The 21,144-nt window shown below is 39.9% G+C and overlaps 2 protein-coding genes across 3 annotated transcripts in view; one reads left to right on the top strand and one right to left on the bottom strand.

Moving 5' to 3' along the window:
* The window catches only part of LOC108097042, a 63,251-nt gene that overhangs the window by 25,016 nt on the left and 17,091 nt on the right, over positions 1 to 21,144 (top strand). For both annotated transcript variants that reach the window (XM_017199071.2, XM_017199072.2), the window contains one exon: positions 9,068 to 9,121. The gene's annotated coding sequence lies outside the window, so the exon portion shown is untranslated. The remainder of the gene's footprint in view (positions 1 to 9,067; positions 9,122 to 21,144) is intronic.
* Positions 1,381 to 2,919, bottom strand: LOC108097053. Its single transcript, XM_017199088.2, has 2 exons — positions 2,083 to 2,919; positions 1,381 to 2,012 (listed from the first exon to the last, which is right to left on the bottom strand). The coding sequence occupies exons 1-2, from the start codon at positions 2,181 to 2,183 to the stop codon at positions 1,721 to 1,723; spliced, it is 393 nt and encodes a 130-aa protein (XP_017054577.1). The 5' UTR covers positions 2,184 to 2,919; the 3' UTR covers positions 1,381 to 1,720.

Below are 21,144 nucleotides of genomic sequence, written 5' to 3'. Positions count from 1 at the left end.
AACTTCGACAATCAGACATCAACAACTATGTCAATGGAAAATATTTAGATGTAGATTAAATATGTCTGTACAATATAAAACATAATAGGGCAGGTCATTTTTAACCAGGTCAAAAAAACGACCTTCAGTTGCCAAACTATAGGTAAATATTAACTCACCCTGCTTCATCACAAATCAAAAACCAAGCAATGAATTTCAACCATTTACTTATTCAGTCGTTCACTCAGGCATTCGGACATTTAGTCAATAACCGAAGGGCAACGTTTAATAAACTTCAACGGTGATGAAAATAAAAATAACGAAAATAATAATAATGCAGATATTAATAACTACGGTAATGTGGAGAATGAAATATTTACAGTGACCGAAAAATAATAAAAATACTTGTCAAATATTCAGGGCACCGCATGTGCGACCAGTAAAATTAAAAACAGAAAAGTGAAGTGTGATAAAATATCATTGAAATGTCAGTTGAACGAGGTGGGGGAGATGGCCTTAGAGCGAGTAGAACTGAAAAGTGATCACTTGACTTTGGTGGCTCCGGTTATGACAGATTTATGAAGCTCTGGCAATGAATTGTGGGCATTTGGCTCGCGGCAAAAGGTTTTTTGTAAATGGCCATGGAAATTACATTTTAAAAATAAATAAAATTGATTCCAAAATCGGGAAAATGATTTTATTTTTCAACAAAATTTTTAAGATTAATACTTTAACTTTCTTACAAACTTTTACAATAATATTTGCTACTAAAGAAATAATATGTTTGAAAACTTTCTTCTAAATTCATATTCATGAATCTCGACAAATTTGGGAAGCTCCACATCAACATGGAACATGTTTTCGATTCCAATTCCTATTGCCAATTGTCAACCCTCGTCTTAGCTGAATTTTTCCCCTATTTTGGCTTTTCTGTTTTCTGTTCGCTTTTCTCGATTTCCCTTGTCCTTTTCCCCAAACCATCCCCTTTCACTTCGTTGACTGAAGTGGCTTTGTTTTCATTGTCGCCTGTCCCCTTACAATTGATACATTGATAAATGATGTTGCCGACACTCGGCACTCGACGCCCGACGCTAATTTTGTGTGACAAACAGTTACACGTCAATCCTCCTGTTTCCTGCTTGCGACACTGGCTTCTTGAGCAGCTCCCTGGCGAGTCCTTCGTCCTTAAACGGCACGGGGACTTAACCAAACTGCCGCCGGAATACCTTTAGATGTTTGGGGTCTCTCGGTTATTGGGAAGCGCACCAAGCGGTTTTCAACTACTTGTTGACCTCCATGGTAGACAACCTCGAACCTCGAACATTGGCTCTGCTAGCCAAATAGTTTGCACTTAAAATATGAACTTAAGTACCTACAATTTGAATATTATCAACCTTAACATATTTTTTCAGGGTGTTTACTAGTTCAACAATAAAATAAAAAAGTTCTGTCTTGGCACTTAATGCCTCTTTGTCATGCGACGTCCTGCCCGATTCTATTCCCATTTCCTTCCTGAGATTAGTGTTAGTTCGCAGGGAAATGAAACGGCCACAGCAATTAAAACATCATTAGGGACGCCGAAACCATAGCCCGACAGAAAATTATTACTCCTCGTTGGGTGGAGATGAAGAATAGAATTTAATTGGGGGCTGATTGGCTCGAATGTGATCCGAATTGGCATTGGCAGCTGCTTTTCTTTTCAAACTCCCGCTCTGATGGCCGCTTTTTCCCTTTATTTATTTTAATGGTTCTGGTCAAGATTGGACACAGACGCGGGTCTGACGGAGGAGGTCCTTTGCAAATGGCCAGTGCGGAAGTGATCCTGCAGCATGACAAGGACCTGCATATGCCGGCGGAGCTCCTCGGGCATGCCGGCCTCCTCCAAATCAGGTGGCACGTGAACGTAGCGAGCCAAGTGGCGGATGTGGTCCCGAATCGACTTGTGCCACGAAGATTGCTCCAACGGGTCGTAGGACGCCCTCTGCACGGCACTAGAAGCCGCCGGCACCAACGCCATTTGGTTGTGACCGCTCCTGGGGGCCAGACGAATCGAACAGAGTGAGCCTCGTTTCACCTGGTTTACAGAGAGAGGAGAGGTCTTACCTGGTCAAAATCAGTCGCTTCAGAGGACCCAGGATGGCGCCCACGAGCAGGAGCAGGATGGATAGGCCCAGACAAATTCCGTACAGCAGGATGGCAGACATCTCGATTTTGGCATGGAACCACTGAATGGAAAGGGACGAGGACGTGGTAGAACGATGAGACGGGAAATTTGTTTACTTCGGTCTGACGATCAAACCCGGAATTCCAAAATGTGTCTGAGTTTATTGGTGTATGTGTGTATGTATGTGTGTATTTATGTGTATGTGTAGTCTTGTCAACGCCACCGAAATAAAAAAAGATGAAGTTAAGTTTGGCAGAAGGAGTTATCTATATTTTTGTTTACCTAATTAATATGCCTTTGTGATACCCCCTATAAGTGATGATTGCCTTTCCTAACTTCTGGTGCTCACCCAAACGCGAAATGTGTGCGGTAATTATGCTAACCTACGGCCATATCTACTTGCTGCTTAATCTGGCCGATCGCAACGATCATATATGTATATTCGACGATAACGATGATGGCCAGCACATAGCACATCTGGCTAAAAATAACGAAAATAACATAGCCATCCGGAAGTGGGCAGGCAGGTCGATTATTTGATGATTTTCATGGTTAGTTTAAGCGCTTTCCGCTAGAGTGAACCTTCAGAAGATAACCATCGCAACGAACAGAGAACACGATTACTCATATTTATTTCCACGAGGTATTTATATTCAAGCTTATTTCTATTACAGAGCTGGTTATTGAATTCACAATTCATAATCCAACTACCCACGCATCTAAAGTTTTTGACAGAGGCTATTCGTTTGTTTTTTGTTCGTTTTTTTTTCCCTGCTATTGTCTATTGCGTTAAGCCCAAAAGTCAATTATCGAATGACGTGGAGAAGCAAGTAGAGATTTTGCTGATCACAATTTTAATTTTAATTCCCTCGATGCGATTGTAAAAAAATAAATAATTTAGAACCATGCAGAAAGATTGGGAGAAAATTACATTAAAAATTTTGGAAACTGGTATAAATTATTTATGGAAAACTATTAATAATATATACGCCAAAAAAAAAAAAAATATTTTGGAAAAAAAAAATCCCAGAAAACTTTGGGAAAACGTTCACAGAGCGATCAAAGTAAACTCAACGTACAAATTTGAGATCCTAAGTGCGGACAGATGAAAAGTTTAAAGCTCTTTTAATGGCCGCGCCTCAGGGGGGGACTGGTTTTGGGTTTGGGTTTGGGTTTCTTGAACCCTGGAGGCGGAAGTGGCCGCTTTTATGAGTCACATATATCTGACGGATACACAGATAAAACAGCCTCCAGGTGAGCTCACTGTTCAGCTACGATTGTGTGGGGAGACTCGATTTGTACGTAGAAACAAAATAATGATTGAACGTTATGTGTACAAAAAAATTATTATTAGTGTAATATTTTTCTTTAAGCATCAAAATAGATTGTTTTATATGGAGGGCAGTTCTAGCAGCTCATCTTCTGAGTCTGAATCCGAACCCCAATTGAATAATGTCTTGTGTGTATACTTCCGAACTGGCCTGTCATAAATTCATTTTCGATGGCGCCCACGCTCGGTGGAAATACGAGGGGTGGCGAGATGACTGACAATCACATTTACGTGTCATAAAAACTATTTTTAATTTCACACCTCGCTGTAGTGCTCGAGGTCAGGGAACTTAAGCAGTTGTCAAGAAAGCTAAACATTTAGTCGGAGTGGAAAGGACTTCAGGTTGGGGTAGCAAGTTGTTGGGGTGATTACGGAATTAGTAGTTATCCCCGTGTAAATTTGCTTCGACTTGAATTCGATTTGAAAACGAGCCAATCATTTTATTTAAGGAAGGTTAATTTCATGTTGGATTTGTTCATCAGATGGCTTGCACAATAACATTTACATTCGATACGATTTCAAAGTGTGATATCTTTAAACGTTCGTGCTTCAATTATTAAGCAAACTGATACAAAATTTGTTAGTTTGGCGAAGGTCGGCTAATTCTTTATACCCTTGCAGAGGGTATTATAATTTCAGTCAGCAGTTTGCAACGCTGTGAAGGAGACACCTCAGACCGATCTGAATCGTAATACGTCTGTCCGTCTGTTATACCTCTAAAAGCTTATAATTGCATTCTAAATAAAATTAAAATAAAGTTGTTATCGAGGAATATAATTGCATTTTAGTATAAAATGAAATTCAAGTTTTTTCCCCAGGAATACGCGCGTTAATTTGAACCTTACTTTACTCAGTTTCTCTCGGTAATTAAATTTGTATAACCCATTTCTCGGGGGAACTCTGTAAAAAGTCGAAAAAAATAAAAATAGCTTGAGATTAAAAGGGTGTGATGTTTGCTGCTGGATTCTCCTGCATTAAATACTCAGCCAGAACATCATCGCAGCCGCTTTTTCCTGGTGTCCTGGGTTGTCTGCAAATGGAAATGGAATTAAGCTCACATGAATCAGAGAAAGGCATAGAACTGCAGAGGCAGTCTATATGCATCTTAGTTGCTGGAAAATTTAGGGAAAAGCACAGCCTAAACACAAAACAACCTGCTCGTTTCGAGAAGGGAAAAGGGTGCGTATATTTTTGAGCTGATGAGCTTGATGATTTCCCTGCCTCTAGAAAATCGAATCAAGTGAATACGGCGTTTCTATAATTAGTTATTTATATAATCTACCTAATAGGGCGACCAAGTTAGAGGATGATACTGCAGATATGCATGGCCATATGGCATCTCCGTGGTGTGGCTACAGATTTTTGCGTGCCGACATGACCTTAATCATCTTACTAGCCATCTCTGGCAGCCCCTTTTCAGTCTTTCAGTCGTTCAGTCTTTCGGTCTGCCTGTCAGTCAGCGAATGTGTTTTGAATTATTGCTTAAATTCAAAAGGGATGATGACGCTCCCCCTGCGCAGCTCAAGTGAAAAAAGATGACAAAACAAAGGGATATTGTGACAAGGATTTATTAGTGCGGACGACTAGAGGCGCAGCAGGACCATTGTCCATTGTCTTTTCATTCCGTGCTGGATTCGAACGGGGAAAAGCAAATGGGCGGGCTGAGGGTTGTGTCGAAGTGCAATTATTGCTCATTGCAACAACGCATACCCGTGTGGCATTCAATCTGCTTTCCTTTAAGGGGTTATATACCTTTTTTTTTTTTAAAAAAACGAAAAAATTTTTAAGCTGAATCCTAAAGTATATCCCCTAGAGAACATTTTCCCAAATTTTTGAAGAGATCCGAATAATAGTTCGATAGGAAAACAGCGTTTTGAGGCGCGGTACGTCACTCTTTGTACCGCAACCTAAAACTTTGAATGCGATTATCTCAAAGTCGTTTTTTTCCAAAAGTGCCTTTGCTGTGACCGCGATTGCACAAGAACTATTTGATCGATCTTCTTCAATTTTTTTTTAAATATTCGTAATGATTGTGCCGAGTTCGTCATTGAATCAGTTTTTATGCGGCAATTTCCATTTTGCAGATAAGAAATTTTTAATAAAATTTTTAGAGCTCGAAAAATCAATTTTTTGAAAAAATTGTTACTGTATGCAGAAAAAACCAAATATTCTTGAAGTAATTCAATGACGAACTAGAAATAATACTAAACTAATAAAAATTTTTGGGTTTATTGATTTTAGTTGACCCGCTGGACTTCCATCGTGGTCACCGCAAGCCGCTATAACAAAAAAAGGGTTATGAGAGAATTGCCATAACTTCGAAAGTTATTTATATTTTTTTAAGAACAAACGTTTGTTGTCTCTATAAAAACATGTACTATCAATAAATAATAACCTCAGTATCATAAAATAATTGCTACACACCTGAAAAAAAATCCAAAGTTCCCTCATTTTTTCGCTCAAAAAGGTATATAACCCCTTAAGGGGATATACCTTAAGGTTCTTCTTCGGCCGGGAAAGCAAATCTTGGCAGCCAATTAGGCGGGTGTTGGGTTACCTTTACCTTTTCCACCCGAATTCCGAATACCGAATGCCGCCGTTAAGCCCCAAAAAGAAAAAGGACCGAACTTTTGACCAATTTACTTAATGGCTTTGGTTACAAGCAGCAGGACACGGCTACTAGTGCTAAGGAGACTATCCTTTTAGCCGAGAATAATGGGCCAAATCTTCCGCTGCGAAAAGTTTTATTGCAATTGCCAAATTAATTTGCCTGCCAGAAGTTTGCACAAGCGAATGAAAAAGAGGCGAAAACAGCAGCAGCAGCCGCACAAATGTGCGTTCATTAATTTAATTTTTCATTAAAGAAAAGCAAACGGCGTGCCGGAGGGGCCAACTGAAAAGTGTCATAAGACCCACCGCTCCTTAAAATTAAGAAGAAAAAAAAGGGAGAGTAACAAAAAATTTATTTTTGACCATAAACAAAAGGTTGAATGGAAAGCATTCGAATTACTCGAAGCGGAAAAAGGTGGGCAAATGGCAAAGAGATAACACCTTTTATTAAAAAATTTCGGTCATTAAAATACCGTTTCTCAGTCGGATTTTCGGTGTTACGATTTCCAGTTCAATTAAAAAAAAAAAAAAGAAAACAAATAGTTGCTCCTAAAAATTTTAGCAATAGCATCAACTTTTAACTCTGCTGAAAAACACAAAAAGCATTGAATTCAAATATATTTTTGGAGGAGAAATTTTATTTTGAAAGGATTTAGTATACAGCTAATAGTTAATTTTTTCCCTATTAATGGAATACGATTCTAGGATCCTAGGAAGCAACAAAAAGTTGCTTCAGGCAATTAGGTGTAAACGCTTTTATAACAACATTATAAAAGTGTATGTAGGTTAAAAGAGGCGTGGCGCCTCCGCTTCTGGGCCAGGTTGAATGGAACTGGAGCCCTTAAAAAAGGAATGGGCGGTGGGTGGGGCGTTTTAAATAATGACACCGCGCAATTTTTACGATTGTTGGCCAAGTTTTGTTCATATAAAGTTCCGCGCCCGATGAGTTTTCTTCACGTGCTTTTCCACGGTTTTCCGCTATCCGCCCCTCCCCATTCGTTTCCCTTTTTACGAAATTTATGAAATTTCACCTTTCGGCCAAGCAATTTGCTCCATTTGCATTCTTTATTAGCCGCGCCAGTTTGCCAAGAGTATCCTGAGGGCAGGGGGGAAATTGTTTGAAAAGAATTTGGAAGGAACAGGAAAATCCAAATGGAAACAGACCAAGTTTCTTGTCTAGCTTTGGCAACAAAAAAAAAAAAAAAATTAAACATAGTTTTTGAGTCACAAAAAAAAATTTACCATTAACGAACATTCGTTAAAAACACATTTAAATGTATTAATCCTTGATCGAATTTAGCTGCTATTTTATTGTCATTTTTGGGATAAATAGCAAAATAAAGCAATTTAAAAACCTTTTTCCACGCTTCGCTTAAATTTTGCAGAAACATGGGAAGTTAATAATTTAGTCTGCTACACTGTCAAAAAAGGATGCGGAAAACACCACAAAGAATGAAATCTTTAAAAGACACCGTGGCCAGAAGCAGCTACAAAAAAAAAAAAAAAAAGACACAGAAAAACGTAGGAAAGGGAGCGAAAAAAAGCAAAATCGTGACTGTCATTTCAACGAAGCAAAGTTATTTTTCATGACAAAGAGGGAAACTCCTTCGACTTTTCTTCCGAAAAGGGAGGAAAAGGAGGCATTCCAGCATTAAAATACCTTTTACTGGCACATTACCCCCTATATTTTTTTTTTTTTGCTTTCCCCCCAGTTAAAACCAAAATGCAGCCGACGTGGCTGCGTTTCTCATTAAATTATTACGATTTTGGCAATTGGAGGGGTCGTACAAAACGTCTTTACGTTCGCGGAACAAAGTTATATTGCCCTTGCTGCTGTCCAGAGACTCCGTTTTAGTTTATGGCAAAAAAAAATCATAGTTGTATCTGCAAGCAATGTTTGGCAATTGGTTAAATTTGAAAGCGAAAAGTTGGGAAAAGAGTTGTGTGTAATAATTTTGTCACTAACCTACCCCATTCACTAAATAACTTATTGGGTTTTTTTTTTCATGAGTTTTAAAAATGAAGAAGACAGGTAAATATTTATTTATTACACTTCATCCGAATGTCTGGTCATTATTACCGCCGTCTAGACGGACGAAGAAACCCGTCGTCATTGTCTCTTAGAGGTTCTCGCTGTCCCTTCCCCTCAGTTTTCTTTTCCATCGTTTTCTCTTTCCGAATTCAAAGCTTTTGAGATCACATTAAAGGCCATAAAAGGCAGCGACGCATTACTTTTATTTTTACGCTGCCCGTTGAACGTAGAGAATCTGCTTTCTCGTCATCTCTTGATAAACGCCATCCAAAATCGAATAAATGTGAAATAGTTGACATTTACGAAAAGCTCACGCACATGGACAATAGACTTAGACTTGGTTTTGATTTGGAGTTGAGTCGAGTTAAGTTGGCCGGTGGACCAAAACAGAAACACAGAAACCGCACTCAGTCCCCCTGCTTTGCCCCGCCCGCAACCGCTATACTATATATATTACTCCCCGATTTTTTGGGCCAAGTGAGAATCATGACAGATGACCGCACGTACACTACACGTTTCCACGTTTCACGAGCGACGGAATCGCGACCAAGATACTTACACATTGTCCAGAAAAGAGCGATCGCTCTGCGTTTCTGGGTCATAAACCAGAAAACGGAAACAACAAATGTAAAATAATGAGTTGGAGTTTTGTTCTCTCTGGTAGGAGGGAGATGCTCATTCGGATTCTTGGCACCCTCGCTCTTTGTGGTAGTAGTAGGAAAACCGACGTGATGGGCAAGCCAATTGGGCGAAGAAAGGTGGTTAACTATTTTATAATGGGAGCAGGGTGCAAGACAGGTCTCAAATTGATGATCATAAAATATACAAGGTTTAAATACAAATTCAAATTCCTTCAAAACTTATCGTTGTTAAAACAGTAAAGCTTTTGATCTATCTATCTGAATAACTCCAACCCAACTCTATATCTTACTTCTCCTTTTTTTTTTTGCAGGCAAAACGGTAGCTGCCAGCGTGGGACATCTATCCAATGTCCACAATTTAAATGGTGAGTGCAAAGTGGAGTGTGAAATGCATTTACAAAAGGCATGCCATCCCCCAAACCAAATTGCTTGCCAGCTCAGTTGGGTATCGAAGAGTTGGAAATCGAAGAGTGTTGATGAGCTAGGCAGGCTCTCCCCGGGGGAAATACATGCAAATAGATGTCTCGTTTGGCTGGTCCCTTTAAAGAAATCCATTCCATGCTGACTGCAAGTCATAAGGCGTTAAAATAGGGTGAAAACAGGAGGAAATAGTCATGGCTTTGAACTGCGCTGACCCCTTATCATGTAATAACTACAATAAAAGGGTGTGCAGTCGGACTTAAAAACAGTTATAAGGTTTTCCTAGATAAATGCTGCTAAATATGCCTTCCGATCATCAGACATCCAACCTAGCAATTCCCCCGGTCTCCTGCCATTACGATGACCAAATATTGCCACAAGCTGCTGTCGCCGGAGTCCTTGCCGAGTGAGAGACATTGTGCAAAGCCAACTGTGCAATTGTTTGTACAACTAATAATTCACTTCAGTGTCTCATTCAGGGCAAATATTGAAGCACTGATGGCAAGAAAGCAGCAGGGAAGGCAGGGAAGGCGGCAATCCACAAGACATTTGCGACTGTCATTAGCGCAAAGAATGCGAATGCGAATGCGAATGCGAATGCAATACTCAAATGTAGGGGAAACCAATCTACAAGATTCACATTTCAAGTGTCTGCAGTGCTTGGTCATTTGGGACCCTCAAAGTTTCCCCGCAAAAATGTCAACAAAGATGGTAACTCTAAGCTGCTTACATATTCGTTTTGTTTTTTCTTCATATTCCTTTATTGCTTTATTGCCGTGTGTATTTTCTTTGGCTGTTTATTTGACAAACGACCTTGAATCTGGGGAGCCGATTGATTCCCACAATGAGTTAGCAAACTGATTGCCTCAATACGGCATGACCTTTGATTGGCTAACCAGTCGTGCTAATTGCCGCCTAATCTTTGGGTCGTTGTGATTTCTGCTGAAACAGGGGGATATCTCGGAGCATATTACACTTTTTATTTTATTTAATCTTGATCATCGTCACCCTGCGAGAATTTCCCAACAATTTTAACTACCCAAATCTTCGGCTGTGGAAAAATGGGTACATTTCAATCAACACGACAGTCACACTTAATGGCTACCTTCAAAATTGTTGGCTGAAAGTCGCACAGCCGTCACAGGCGTCATTCACCTTCAAAACAAAATCATGTCGCGTTTAGTAAAGCGGAAAAACCTGTAATTAAGTGTCTCCCCAGCTTTTCGCTTTTCCCTGTGGTTCGACAAAACAAAATTCAACCGACCTAGTGCGCGGACCATCTGTAATTGAAACTTTCATTTTCATTTTCATTTCCATTTTCTCCCACTGTTCGGCTGACGGTTAAAAAAAAAACCTGGCGACGACGATACCATACGCCCGGTTGAAACTTGCTATGTTGCAAGTTGCTTATCATTTTGATTTGATGGGTTTCATTGACACGACAATGTCACAATTACATTCACTTCGCATTAGAGGTAATTTGAATCATGCTGTGCCAATTGGGCAACTATCTACAGTGAGGGCGAAAAGTCGTTGCATGCCATAGCTTTGGACCTAGAGGTTCGAGAAAAAGAAGAAAACCCATTATTATATGCCGAAATCATATAGCATAAAACATATGTATGTTGCTTATACTGTTGGTATACTTATTGAATACCTACCATGTGAAGTAAAATATTATTTTATGTGGCCAATGTGTTAATTTCGCAGAACTTGAAGTCTTTCTCCGTCCCCATCTGCCAGTCGCTCCCCAGTTACCCTATCTCGTCTTGAGTAAGGCAACAACAAATTGCTCTGAAACCCGATGACATTCACGTCGCGTTGCTTCCGCCGTATTTTGTTGTCATTGTCGCCAGGGTCTCCCCTGGCTGCCCCCCTGGTTGCCCCCTGGTTCCCCCTTTAATTGTAACTGGTAGCCGGGTGCAGTGACTGGATCCGAAAGGGTTTGCTTGCTATGAGCTAATGAATGACATGCTATCCTAATGAATGGCAAGCCTTGCTCTTGCTTTCCCCTTAGCTTCTACACCGCAAAATAAGTTGTGCTAGTATTTAAATATATAAAATTCACATTATGCGTGAAAACTTGCAAATTTGTAAGCTTAAATAAATAGACTTTTTCCAGATGAGATGAGAAAATAATTAATTAATGATATATTTGAGGTACTACTTTTTCTTTGTGTAAACGCTTTTTCTACTTGGGCAAATCGATGGCTTGGCTTTAACAAATGATGAAATACAATATTTGTCCTCTATGCTGCTTGCTTTCCCCATTGTGGCAAGTTTTGTTGTTGTTGCTGTGTCCACAGGGAAACTCGAGCTAAATCTAACGGCTTCCACCTGCATCGCATGCACTCGAAGAAAAGCGAGAAGGTGGATCGCGTTAACAGTTAGTTAATCCGTTTGGAAAACGGACACATAACTTTGCAGCCGCGAGATGAAAATTAAGCATAATAAATAACGCATACGCCGCATAAGCCAACGAATGTCAGCCAACCGGGCGACCGACCGCCAGCAAAAAGTCGCCAGTAAATGAACAAAAAATAATTAAAAATGCATTTTTCATTAAGGCATTAAAATACATGGACAGACGGAGAGGGGAAAGGGGGAGGAGGGAAGAGGAGGGAGGAGGGAGGTGGTCATTCATTTATTTCATTTATCTTGGGGTTGCTCGAACTGTGAATCGCGGCCTGTGAACTGCAAGCTGCAAGCTGCAAACTGCAAACTGGACTGCGGCCCGCCAGTTCATTGATTACGATTCCGATGGCGATGGAATACGGAATACGGCTTGGCTTAGCGATGGATAATGCGAGTATCGGTAACGCAATCGCGTGGTTCCTTTTGTAGTGATACAATCAGGGTCTTTTCGCTGCCGTGGTCGCAGCAAAAGTGATCTTTATTTCATCATCTCTGTTAATGCTTAGCCTATTTCACAATCTCGTATGTGCAAGAGAGAGACGTACATACTTAGAGATGGGTTTACATGGTGTTTCTTAAAGGAGTAAGGGGGACATAAAGGATGACTTAACTTAAGGAATATACAATAACGTTAACTGCTTATCAAGCAGTGCTTAATAATAGGTATATGTACATACATAGGGCTGCTTGCTACACTTTGCAACACATGTAGCTTGGTTCGCTGTTCGTGAGTCCATCCCTAAAGTGCTGGCGAGATGCTCTGGGAGTTGCGTTTATGTCATTTTGAAATTATCATGAATGCTTCGTGGGGCTGGAGAGCCAGTGGGTGTGCGAGGGGAGCGAGACGAAGGTGCAGATATATATGACCACTTCATTTTGCAAACAAACGACGGCAACAACAATTTGTGCGGTGTGCTGCTTGGAAAAAAGGGGAAAAGGACGGGAGGAAAAGGCTTGTGGCGCGTGACGGTCATTGAAACAATGCGCGGAAAAACGCGTGTAATTAAAACAATAAAAGGCGGCAACGACAACACAGAAGCAATGACAACGTCAAAAAAAAAAAAAAAAAAAAAACAGCAACAAAAATGCACAGCGGCAGGAGCAACAACAACAGTTAAGTTTTAATTTTCACAAGGGTAAAAAATACTATTGAAATACAAAGTGCGCCTCTGCCAACGAGCCACTTCCGCCCAACAACAACAACAAAAGCAGCAACAACCACGAAAATGAACAGAACAACCATAATAAGAACAGCAACAACTAAAACAAGTGAAACGCCAAATAAAAAAGAAATCTTAAAAAAATGTGTGGAAGTATTTTGAGAGTTTTTTGTTCTTGCGGAATATTTGGGCAGCGACGAAATAAAACGCAGATGTGATCGAAAAATACGAACAGTCCCTTGGGGGAAAGATACAAGGCGTGGAATTTTCTGTAAAACCGCAACCAACCAAATTCAAAAAAGTAATGATATGTTGAAAAACGTAAGCCATTGATCATTAAAATCGAATTGAAATATAAGCTCTGAATTTTCCAAAAAACATTCTTAATTGAGCACTGCAATCGAAAGGACTTCAATAAAACAAAGTGGGAAAACTGATTGAAACACAATGGCAGTGTATTTGGCAATCTTCAGCCCACGCTTTTTGCCATTTTTTTTTTCTATGTTTTTTGTTCAGCGATCGTGGCATGTGCCCAAAAATGCCATCAATTTACCACGAAATGTGGCAAGAAAAGTGAATGTCTCGCAGCCATTTTCCCAGCTACATATACGTTTCTATAAAAACGTATCTATGTATATGCATATGGAGCTCTCGAAGACTTTGGCAATTGTTTTCTAAGCCAAATGAAAGCGAAAAGATTTTGGCAAGTTTTGTGGCAAGTCACCTTTAGAGGTAATTACGTAATTCTCACAAAATAATGTGACTTGTACTGTACGTACCGCTGAAATTCGGAAGTGGCTGACATAAATTTTCCTCGGAGACAACTAAAGTTGGCATTTATTTGTATTTTTCTATGTGAAATAATCAGAGTAAATAAATAAACTGATGAGCAGCGCGCCAGCTGAACGAAATCAAACAGAAGCAGAAGAAGCAGAAATGCCAATCATGCGCGCTAATAACAAAAACAACAACAACTAGTCCAAAGACGGCGATTCCGATGATGATGACGACGAGGAAAGCGAAAAAAATAAGAAGCTGGCAAGACGAAGATGCCATGATGCCATTAAAAAACAGCAGAAATCAATTTAATGCAGTGCAATCAAAAGTTGGTATTGAAGTGCGGACAGCTCAGCTGAGTTGAAAGTGTTCGAAACGCAACGGCAGTGAGCTTAAGCCGTCGTTGCTTTTGGGTAAGTTGCATAAATCAGCAGTCGCCGATTTGAGTGACATAACACAAAAGACACAGTGAAGATTCGGTGATGAAAGCCTGAAAGCCTGAAAGCCTTGCCTGCCAACTGCGGATGACTGGGAGGAACTTCTGGCAATGACAGTCGAGTTTTATGCCCATAATTTCCTGTCATCGCCAGCCATTGTCCAACCTATTATGAAATATTTTTTCGGATCTCATTTGACTCTTTTCTTCTGCCAAGTCTTTGGAATATTATCAGCTTGTGATTTTTCTTAGCGAAATTTACCACCAATTTACACTTGTTTTAATTGAGTTTTTACTATCTAATGCACTAAATATATATTCCACCTTGGATGGCCCTAGAATTGATGTCTTATAGTATTTGACAATTGATGGAATTCCAGACTTTGCCAAGAGGAGAAGAGGAGAGATGTTGTGTGAAAGGTTTTCGCAAATTTGCATAAATACGTTATTATGTGCCATTATCATATACATTTGAAATTGTGTTTGGTTGAGCATGAAACACCTTCACTTTCGGCGATTTGTTGTTTTGTTTAATTTAGTGTTGTTTGCTGTTTGTTTTCGGCTTTTTGTTATTTGTTATTTGTTTTTTCTCCCCTCTGTTGTTTTTGTTGTGCCAATAATTTTCTGCTGGACACGATGAGTCCCACAAAATTGATGAATGCGGTATATTTCCGGCTGACCATCATCATCGTTTTGCGGTGGGAATCAAAATTCCAGGCTGGGAGTGGGAATGTTAGTGTCCCTGGATTGTATATCGTGGATTATTTTCTTTTGTCACCTGCTGTGAGGGCGCACCTCGCTTTTTCGGATATTTCGGCAATGTGGCCCCTAACACTCGGCGGCGATAAGTCAGGGACAAATTGAATGGAGGGCGTGTCTCTGGCTTACGGCAACTCCACTTCAATTCAACTCACGACATTGTGCGTGCACTCAAAATAATTACGCAGCAATTAAAGGAAAAAAAACAAATCGCCGCATTCCAAACGATTTAATTTTAGAATTGTTACCCTGAAAGTTGCTCAACCTCAACCACTTGCGGAAATCAACGAGCGACATATTTTACTGCCGAAATTAACAATTAATCGAATACAAATTTACTCGTTTTGCGATGGCCGACTCCTGAATTTGCGGTGATTATTCGTTTATTGGCAAAGAGAAACGGCTAAGAAGGCGTTTGCGGTTTATCGTAAATGATATGTTAATATCGCGGCAGTGACTGGTGATTTAGTCAGCCCCATCTATATACTATATATGGATGAGCGGCAGCGTAAATCTGAGTCACACTGATTTTGGGGAATTTTACGTAGCTCTCGGAACGAGATACATATGTGATGAATATCTAAACAGTTGTGTATGTTATTAAGTAGTCAATGCAGGTTCGATCCCATGGCTAAACCGGGAGATCTTGGAAGAAAAGAGAAAGGAACGATTCGGCCATCTTCTATAACTGTATCCTAAAGACTGCAACCCAGATTAGACTGAGATGCCGCTCCATCGCCTCTCTTCTCAGTCAATCATTTGATTGATTATGAAAATGCTACACATATGGAAAGCATAATCAATGATGATGATGATAAACATGAACTGTTACGAGTTTCATTTATTTTTTCAATAAAACACAGCCAAAGAAGATGAATGCCGCGATGGAGAAGACGGAGAAAGAAACCGTAACCATTATTACTATTTATGATTATTGTTTACTCTCTCTGTTTGGTTAGGAGCTTCGATCGAAGGCGGAAATGGCTAGTTTAACAAGATAATTGAAGAGTCCGGGTTGGGAGTTTTCTAGCCCATATAAGACATAAATAAATAAGGCTAGAAAAATAGTTACAATAACAAAGTTATAGGGCGGGAGTAGAAATACATAATGCCAGAAATGTGATCCATTTTTCAGATCCGTTCAATCCAATAAGATACAACCGGCTATTAACAAATTATGTATCGCAATTTTTTTTATAATTATACCCATTAATTCCACATATCTGATAACAAAACACATTTGCTTTGACCCAGCTCAGGAAAAGATTGTTCCGAGCGATAAGCTAACTTATAAATTTAAACACTTTACCGCTTGTGAGCCATCAGATAGTTCTGATTTATGTAGGTGTATCTAAAATTACCGTTAACAATGCCAATTTTTATAGAAAATGTTTGAATTTTTCAAAACTTTCTGAGAGAAAAAAAGTATCATTCTTGATCTTGTTTGCATCGTTTTTCCTACTATTACCGCCTATCACTAGTCACTATCTTTTGATGGCAACTGAGTCCCAATCTTTTGATCTGGCTAACCTCAAACATTCGGGTTCTATAGAGGGCGACGAACTTAGATAAAACATGTGGTAATTGATCGGGCATTTAAAAAAACGGTTCAATAAACCAAGATAAGATTTAACTTTGTTTTGCATTTTTTAATTTACTTTAGCTGTTTCCCATTTGATTTTCTTTTTATTTCTGAGGTTTTATTGTAATTCTAGTGAATACTTTTGGCTTTTTCGCTTTGAATCATTCCAAAAGATGCCGCTGCAAGGGGTGAAAATGCATTTTTCGCTCTTGTTTATGTTGTTGAACTTGTTACAATTCAAATTAACATTTTTATTGAGCGTGGCCGGACCGGATTTTCTTTCTTTCTTCTCTCACTGTTTGAGTGTGTGCTCGTTTGGGTTTGTATCTGTCTATACGTCTTTTGGTGTTTTGTTTTTGTTTTTTTTGTGTTTTTTTTTTTTGTTTTGTGAACCGTCTATGTCTGTGTGCTGTGGAGTGGGACGCGTGCTGCAAAAATGCTGACCGATGGCCATGTGAAACTGAAAACCGGCTTGACACGTTGCCTAAGTCAGTGGTTTTCTAACAAATGCCGTTGGCGCGTTTTGCTGGCGGCTTTTACAGCGCGCGAATCGCTGCATTGGTTCCATTAAACTTGAACTTGTCAAGCGATGCGTTGCGATTTCAGGTATCCGATCGCCGTCCAAATAGCCAGATAACCAGACGCCCAACCAGTGAGTGACCCTACTCAGGTGTCTCAGGTGCGCCCAGGGTTTAGTGGAAATCTTTGAAGAGCAATCAAGACTGGCAGCCCGACCGACATCGGGAAACTTTGAATGACTTGTTAGACAAACTTGGCGTTGCAAGTTGTTGGTTAGATTCGAGACAGTGGCCATTTGATTGGCAAGTCCTGCTGCAAATGATGTCCATTGTACACTGGTAGAGACAAAGTTTGCCAGGCTAACTTTTCGGGTAGAACTCATCCGGACCAATAGCTCAAGGAGCTTTCTTATTGAAAATTACTCTACTGCAATATTATCGAATTCTCAACCTGTTGGAAAATCAGAGAAACCTACCTAAAGGTATATCAAGTGAAAAAAATGATAGAGCTTGCAAAGAATAGAATAGAAACCCAACAGTTAGGAGCTACACTTTATAAAAATATGAATAAAAACTTGTGGAAAGTGAAAATCAAATATTTTTAAGCAACTTCTTTATCGATAATTTTGATTAGTAGTTTTAGTTTTACTTTAAATAGACATAAATTTAACACAGATTCACATTTTCTTTCAACTAAATCTTATGTGCAACGTTTCCTATTTCTTAATGTGCATGTCCGAAATAACGAACATAAGCTCCTTCTATAAATGTTGGAGCGAAGGCATCCCAATGACTGTTGAATATTTATACCTTAATGTCCCCAGGGCCCAAAACAAAGTTGTCAAAGTAAAATGGCAATGAAATGCAACTATCCATCACAAAAATCTGGAATGTGTTATGCGAGCCTAGTTTTTGCCATTTGCATTCATTGCGTTGCCCCAAGGCGATTGAACTTTGCGAATTCGGGTTCACATTTTGAAGCGAAAGTCGTCGTCGTCGTCGTCGATGCTGCTGACTTGTCTCAAATTTGGACAACGCTTTCGCAGTGCGCCAAATAAAGATTTTACAATGTAAAAGTCTGTGAGAAAACCCGTTGGCGGAACAATAGTCTCTGCTGATCGATGATGGAGAGGGCGAAAGACTTTCTCAGTTTGATGACCGAGGCATCAAGTTCGATTGATTAATTGCCCGCAAAAACAAACGCAACCGAACACTATACCAGAGATTACGTGTGGTAGGAAAAAACGAGCAGCACAACAACCCATCCACATCCACACACTACATCAATGTAAGCCTTTCCGCTGCTTAAGGAGATTTGAAATTTATGACAAATCTGTTTGACGACAATCCCCAAATGTCTGGTGCTTGTAGGTGACTCATGAATTTGCTACGCTTTTATTTGTTTGCTTATTTGTGTGCTTTGCGCTCCCAGTCGAGTGGAAGAACTAGTTCTGGGAATCAACTGAATTCCTAATTAATGTGTGAGATTATCTATCCATTCTTAGACATCTACTTACTTGAAGGTAGCAAAGAGACATCAAATTACCTACACAACCATAGTTTGTCATATGAATGGAATGAACTCTGAAAATGAATAGTTCATTAGCTAATCGATTACAGAATAAACAAGATAGTACAGTTGCTCAGGTTGGAGCTCCCAGTCAACTTGAGCCCTTCACAAGCATCACAGCTCCTTAATTTTAGATCAGACGCTGGCCAAATAAAATGTACATAGTTGTTTGCCCTTTGCCCACATTCCCTTTGCTTTGCAGTTGCATTTGGCTGCACTCTAATTACATTTCGAGTGTGGCCAGGCAAACTTATCATCATCATGGTCAGTCTACCCAAAAAGAAGAAGAAGCGGAAGAGGCAAAGTGGAAGAAGAAGCACCCTTGACTGTGCACTCAAGCATAAGACTTTGTTTTCTAATTTGGCTTAAACCTTTTTGACCAACGCAGACAGTGAAAAAAGACCATAATAAAAGAGGCAAACAAAGTAAAAAAAAAAGAGGGGTAATTGAACCTTGACATAACCTTGACTTCGTCGTCTTTCATGGATTATTTTGTTGGCCTTTTCAATGCTGATTTTCCAGGACATCTTTCGTTGCATCTAAAGTTTAAGTGCCACGCCAGCCCCCGTTTGAGCACTCTTGATCTCTTTTATTTCTTTCGATAGCTCCTTAAAGGCGGATGAAAAATTCACGCATCATTTGTCATGAATTCCATTTAAGTTAGTTTGCAATTGCAGCTGAACAATTTCCCTCCGCCTTCCCAAAAGTTTTTGCCGCCTTTGTGTGTTGCAAGTTTGATTGCGATTCGGCGGGAGGCGTCGCCACCTCCAAAAGGGTCGTCTGCCACTCAATTGAAATTTACGATTAACTGTGAGCACTCTCCAAAAGAAATAAAGTGCTCAATGAACATTCAGTGTTTATTTATATTGAGAAAACTTCTGTGAGCTTACCATAATTCAAATGTTGAGTAACTAGTATAAATAGATTTAACAAATAATAAAATGGTCTGTTTTTTTACTATTCAATATATTTTTTTAATTGCAAAAATATATATGCTATATAAACTCTTATGATTTGCTCCTTAACATTAATAGGCTAACTGCTATATTTGTTTAACCAATTAAAATGTTTTTGGCTGTTGGATTGAATTAAAATGTTTTTTAAGGCTTGAATAAAATAGGGTAAACAGCCAAGCTTTGGGCTAGTCAAAGTTTCTTGGGCTTACTTCCTTCTTCTTTGCCGGACGACTAATGAAGCTCCAGCTATATCCGTCTCTCCTTTCAATTTTTGGAGCATCTTGCAATTGACCGCATAATAAATTTAAAGGAGCCACTGCAGCTTTAGCTTCTTCCTTTCACTTTCCTGTCCATGTCGTCAAGTTTTAATTTGTTTTAAAAACTTTTTGATTGTTTCTACTGCTGCCGCGTCTCCTGTTGCTGTTGGAATGTTGCTCATGCTGCACAGTTGCTATTGCTACTGTACTGGTACTGGTATGCAAATGCTCCTGCTCTGGTCATTCATTTGCAGCTGGCTTGATTAAATTGTTCTTCGGCTCACCGTTTAAAGTTCTTAATTTCGTTTTATTGGGCGCTCACTAAAGGAATGACAGCTCACAGCATTGTGTTCTGTTGGTTACGAAAAGGAGGGAAAAGCTTTCTGTTACTGCCCCTTCAATTTTGCGACCAGCGTTGCCGCAAGGCGAGTGAAACAATATCAGAGGTTCTGACAGCAGCCACTGCCATTGACAATTCTCGCACGCGCAACTGAGCCAAAAGCTAGCACTGGCGACACAGCCAATATAACTTTAAATAGTATCAATGGTTGTTCAACTGTCGATGGCCGATTATATCATTTTACAAAATAAAGTCTATTCATAGATGGATTGTTTGGGGTTCCGGTTTTAAAGTTCTATTTAAGGGTTCCATTGAATAATCCATAGTATTGCAATGTACATATTTTGTTAAGTCCATGCTGATCGATAATAAAATGTGAATAAGACTAGCAATAGCAAATAGCACCTCTGCAAACCAGAAACATCACACCCCACCCCTCGAAAACCAGCAACAAGTAGATGTATGTAGGCTCCCTTATATGTTTGTATGTTTTATATATATTGGCATGATCTGGCTGGAAGCACGCGCTCTGAGTCAGCGGCAAAAACACCTTAGACCATTCCCCAGGCATTCTAATTCATTTATGTTAATGCAATAAAAACACTCAATTCGCTGCTCACTCGAAATGTTTTCCATGTTGCCCATGTTGGCTGCACTTAGTTGGCAAGAGCGCAGAGCAAAAGCAAAAGCAAACGCGTTATCGCAGCTACGCCAGCAACACTCACAAAATAACCTTGTTATTGTTATTTAATTTCCCGTTTTTGGCTTTTTATTTATACTTTTTTTGTTACATTTCTGTTGCTCGTTGTCGTCGGTGTTTGTTGCTTTTGCTTTGCTTTTGCTGTTGCTGCTGCTGGTCTGGTCGCATGATTTATGGCGTTGGCGTCAGTTTTTATGCTTGTCGACCCGACTCCCTCTCCCCCTCCCCCTCCCCCTCCCCCTCCCCCTCCCCCTCCCCCTCCCCCTCCCCCTCCCCCTCCCCCTCCCCCTCCCCCTCCCCCTCCCCCTCCCCCTCCCCCTCCCCCTCCCCTGAAATATTTTTTCTGCAATTGTCGCACCGTGGAAATGTGCCAAGAATTTTGGACAAAACTCCAGAAAAAGATGGTGAAAAAGCCGCCTTGAAAATCCCTCGAGCTGGTTTCCTTTTGCTCCTGGGAAAGGCTGAGGAGATGTTTCCCAGTGGGCTCTTCCTTCCCCT

Source organism: Drosophila ficusphila, unplaced genomic scaffold (assembly GCF_018152265.1).
Source record: "Drosophila ficusphila isolate 14025-0441.05 unplaced genomic scaffold, ASM1815226v1 contig_198, whole genome shotgun sequence".
In the NCBI taxonomy this organism is placed as follows: domain Eukaryota; kingdom Metazoa; phylum Arthropoda; class Insecta; order Diptera; family Drosophilidae; genus Drosophila; species Drosophila ficusphila.
This window is presented reverse-complemented; position numbering and strand designations above follow the sequence as displayed.